We start from the raw sequence: 5554 nt of genomic DNA on the forward strand, positions 1-5554 counted from the left end.
TATTATTATCACTAAATTTACTTACTACTTACTTATACCGGTCTAAATCTTGTAGATTATATTACTTCTTTTCATCTTGGCATTAATCTGCATTTCTAATCCATTATCAAGCTATTGGATCAATTTTTAGACATCACAAGCTCACATAGTAAAAAGTTCTTTCCCTACTAATCTATTCCTTTCCTTTTAATTTAATAAATTAATAGGATTGGCTATTTAATTTATTATAAGTTTTCTAATTCAGCTAAAATTCATCCTTTTAACAGTAGGAAAACTTTACTAACAAATTTAACTTAATGGCAGATTACTATTGATCTATAAGTGAATAATCGGGATCATAAAAAAGAGGTGCTAAGCATTACATATTCTAGTCCAGATCGCGAACAGGCCAAGGAAGCAAAAGTTATTTTTTTTTTTCGAAAGATATCGTGTCAAAATCCGGTCAAGATGAATTTTTCCTCAGTTACGCCGACACCAGCTATCCATCTGCAGGTCCCCCTTATTATTCATATCATGTATGGTATTCTATCCAATATTGCAATAATCGGTAACTTATTAGTATTAATAGTAAGTATTCATTCAAGATCGGTCATAAAAGGTCCTCTACATACTTTAATATTTTGCCTAGCAATTATGGATATGATGACAGGTATAGTCGCTTTTATAACACCAGGTTTTGCTTTTGCTTATGATACATTCCCGTACCCAAATGGTACTGCTGGATTACTCTATTGCAGATTAATTGATTCAGAATATTTTTTCTTCTCCTTTGGATTTGTCTCTATTTACATCGTTTTACTTATAAGCCTTGAACGATGGTGTGCGATTGCTAAACCATGGCGCTATCAAATTGTTTTTTCAGTCAAAAATTGTAGAATAACCGTTTTAATTATAGTTGTACTACAATTATCGTTAACACTGGAAAATACGTTGAATATGAACCATAAAAGTGGAAATATACCACCATGTATATGGGGCTCTATTTTCGCTGATGCATTAGCAAGAAATGTCTTTTTTATTGTTATGGAAACTATACGCTTATTTATACCAGTATGTATAATTGTATTGTGTTATCTTGATATTGCTCGACGACTACTCTCTAGAGCTAAAATCGGTCATACAGAAAACACTATCAAAGCAGCAGCACGTCGGCGTGCAACAGTTATGGCATTTTCAGCTTCAATAATGTTGATTATATGTTGGCTGCCCAATGAATTATATTTTACACTTTATCAATTCAAAGTCATTGACCTAGATGAAATCTTACATAAGACATTTAAAATACTCATTATATTCAATTCTAGTATTAATCCATTCGTTTATGCTTCTACAAATGAATTATATCGCAATGGCCTCTTTAAATTATTTGCCTATTCAAGATGGCGCTGTTATAGCAGTTCCAAAGCTTAAGTAATCACACTTAATTACTCTTTAACAGTATTGAAGAACTTAAATTAGCCTATCCTCGGTAATAGCAATCCGATTTTAATATTTATCGCCAAAATGTAAGGCGATTATAACCAATCTACTTAATATGACGGACTATAGGAAGTCAAATCCATTAGTAGCGTGAGGCAGAAAGACAAAGGATTAATGAAAGGCTTCCACAAATAGTTTGAATCAGAATGTTAATATGATCATGACATAAAGAAGTTTTATATCATGGCCAAAAAGCCGAGAAAATTGAAATAATTATTCTTGTTATTAACAGTCGTGACGGCAAAATAGAGTAACAGCGAACCTATAGTAGCTAATCAAAGTAATGATCCCGATGATAGCTGAACTTAAGAAAAACCGTATTTGTCAACATAGATTACAATATACAATTGATTGCTTTTAAGCTACCATGTCTAGTATACGTAGAGTGTGTATTAGACAATCATCTAATAAATAGCTTTAACATTTTAACCAATTATAATCAATAATTGCATTTGCAGCAATTTTATTAGAATTTGTAAATTAATTGCTAGGAATTATTGTAACCTATACGTGTACAAGCTAAAATAATTCAAGTTTAACACGTCTGATTTTCTTAGATTACTATATACGAGTATTAAATACGCATATGCGATTAACAATATTCCTACAGATTTAAATAATTTATATTGGAAAGAAAAATATATTAGTGAAATCATAAGCACCATTTCAAAACATTATTTATCATTCAATTTCTTGTAATATTTGCCTCTTTCATTGCCGGCTGTTATACCTATCTCTATCTGAAGCCATTACTTGTTACTATTACAACACTCACTTTAATTACGACCTAGTATTCTCAGCCTGATGCAACAGCCATTAATCCACTAGGATTAAAGATCTACAATTAAACTATGTAAATTACTGCAGAACATTTAATTTCTTCCTCAGTTTAGCTGATGCTTATGTCTCAATAAAGAATGGGGTTCAAAAATATTTCTGCGCCATAATCAGATACTTAATGGGATTAATTTAATGCTAGGTATAAAAGATTTTTGATCTGTTTAATATTTATTTATATTATGACTGATTAGCAGTGGTATCATAAATCTAGTATTAATCATATTAATCTATTTTTACCTTCGGTAATACCGAAAAATCTGTAGTATTTATCGCGGTAACTTTATGGATTTTAAAATTCATCATTTATACTTTCGCATGGTTTGTAAATCAATAATTAGAAGTAAATTTAATTTATGCGGCATCATTATATAATGATACTTAAGTTTACGGCTAAATCATAAATTATGTAGTGTTATCGTCCTACCATTTACGTATGATGCATTAGCTACCAGAGTTTGATTGACTCTAAATTTCCTCTATTGGCAACAATTCTAAATGTAAACTAAGTGAAAATTTTAATTTAGGAATTGCCTTATATCTAAGTGATTACTCAAATCTAATTTATCTCCAAGTTAATCAGACTTTTAATAAAGCGTATTGCAGTAAAGCAATTTAAAAAATTCTTAGATAGTATGGCATATGTTGCGATATATCCGTTCATCCCATTTTTCAAAGCTACTCAATTTGATTTGGAAACATTAGATCAAAGATTAATATAGTGATTTCTGTTTACCATAGTCTACATTTACCTCCTATATTACACCGTATATTATCTACCTTAAAATTGTTCAGTATTACGTTAAACATCGGAATTAAAAGATTAACTGAAAGAAAGCCCTAACGTGATCTAAGAATTGTTCAATCAAAATAATAACAAGATACTCATAAAAACAGCAGATAATCCGTCACTTACTAACTCGTATTCTAATAAAGCTTCACGAATCATAAATAGATTTAATGTTTATCATGACTATTCTGATTATCTATTGCTTACATCACGTAGTTTGCTCGGTTAAAAGCAAGGACTAGGACAACAAAAGTCGTCTTAAAAATGCTAACAAAACTATTGACATAGTTGCAATTATTTGCAGATAGGCAGAGTTTTTTATCTATTCTTATTTATTGCTTGTTCATAAGTAAACAAAGCGTGTCATTAATTACCATATTTTTTTAGCTGGCTAGAATATTCTTAATTGCAATTCTTAGATTGAAAATATCAGATCATTTTTTCAAATAATTCCGCCTTCATAATACTGCTACATATCGCCATAAGTAAATGAAATTATGGTATAGAAAGAAAGTTGTATCATATTTATGCCTCCCTTTAGTTGCATTCGATTTAAAAATATACGTAGGTAATAATGTATCTCACAGACTTATAAAATTCTTCATAATCATTCCTTAGTTCTATCTGACTGTTTATTGTAATATAGAGTATATTGGAGTATTTATGTACTTCAGTACATTAGACTCGACAATGTTATTTGTATAAGTTTAAAAATTAGGGGATTTCATTTTAATTCTTTCCCATTATCGATTTGAGAATCACTTCGCATATCGGATAAACTCTCTCCTAGAATATCAATTTTAGTTCATGAAGGACTAGAAGCAAATTTTATTATATATGATACTAATGAATGCAACTATTTGGATTTGTACGTAATATTTTTGAGGTAGCATTTAAGCTGTTGAATTAAATATAAGATGTTGCTATTATTAATAGCATAAGATAAGATCAAAACAATTCTCAGAAAAATTCAATATAGACTTTTTTTGTAGTAATTATACCAACATAGAAATAAATGAACGTATTGCTATAGATAAAATATAGAACATATAACCATATAACTGATAATTGTAGAATGAGATAGAGTTATAGATTTAAGAGAGATATACAAGTTCGAGACATTTATCTGTTATACGTTTTTGTAGTACTGTAAATCATGACTTAATTTCCAGAATGATGATAAATATTTCCAAGATATAGACATAAATAATGAATCTACGAGATGCTATCAATTCTTCGATAGTCGAAGAAATTAATCTACGTAAATAATTAATATATAACCTATAAAACTGTAAGTAAATTTTCATAGGAGCCAACTTCAATTAGAAAAAAACAACCACGTCTTATGTTTCTCGTATATATGCATAAGTGGCAATTTTATGCAAAATGTGTGTTATATCATCCTTTCTAACCTAAATTATAACTTGAAATCATCGATAATTTTGGTAATAAATGAATTATGATGAAGTAAAACATCGTTTATGAAGAGTACACCTCGCTGGAAAAATACGTAAGCATTGAAGATCTTTCCAGTATACCACAGCGAAGTAAAATATATGAGTAATAATAAAGATTTAGCAATACTGCTATTTATGATTAAACTGTGGTATTTTTAGTAAATATGTGATCACCTATTTCCAATTAAAATCCTTTACTCAGATAAATGAATCATTGTATCGTATTTACAAAAAAGAAGTGTGTAAATTATAGAGTCCAGCTTTAATGTACTTAGGTTAAATTGTGTACGGTGGATATCTGGTAAGCATGATCGACGAGGTCATGAACTAATACTATACCGGTAATGTATACTAACCCTATCATATAAAATATGAAAGCTGTTAACCCATGCATAGTAATGATAGAAAATTTGAAGCTGAAAGTAAATCCTTTCTAAAGTACCGATTGATACTGATATCGTCGATTTCTTGTCATCAGCAAGTGATATTTTAATGATATTTTGCAAGTTTGCACTAAGATACCTGCTTTATCATCTAAAGTGTATAACTCATTCACGATATGGTAGGCATAATAAAGGTCTTGCAGTTGTAAATAAATTATTCACAAGTTCTTTAGTACTAGCCTATTTAAGATATCAATAACTTCTTATTACAAATGAGCGATATTTATTTGGAAATTTTCATGCTACCGTACTGTTATAAGCTTACATTGTCATACAAATGCCACCAACAAGGTTCAAATACGTATGATATCAATGATGGCCTTGAGCGGGTTATTGCTATCCACTATCGGCGACGCTTTTAACTACCGAATGGTATTAAATACCGACACCGTATTAGAAATTTGTGCTCTTACGTAATATAAAACTCTCGAATGACGATTAATAAAGGTCTTGAATCAAGTTTACTACCCATCATTAATAGTGTCATTGGTAACACTAGTTATAACTTAATTATGAGATATAATATAGGGGAATATGCGATCTGCTGG

General features: G+C 29.8%; 1 protein-coding gene across 1 annotated transcript; it reads left to right on the top strand.

Moving 5' to 3' along the window:
* Positions 1-447: 447 nt before the first annotated feature.
* TRIADDRAFT_52598 (uncharacterized protein) lies at positions 448-1410 on the top strand (the record flags this gene model as incomplete). Its single annotated transcript, XM_002108245.1, has 1 exon — positions 448-1410. The coding sequence occupies one exon, from the start codon at positions 448-450 to the stop codon at positions 1408-1410; it is 963 nt and encodes a 320-aa protein (XP_002108281.1).
* Between the last annotated feature and the right edge of the window lie 4144 nt (positions 1411-5554).

The sequence above is a fragment of the Trichoplax adhaerens genome, genomic scaffold (assembly GCF_000150275.1).
Source record: "Trichoplax adhaerens TRIADscaffold_1 genomic scaffold, whole genome shotgun sequence".
Taxonomy (NCBI): Eukaryota; Metazoa; Placozoa; class Uniplacotomia; order Trichoplacea; family Trichoplacidae; genus Trichoplax; species Trichoplax adhaerens.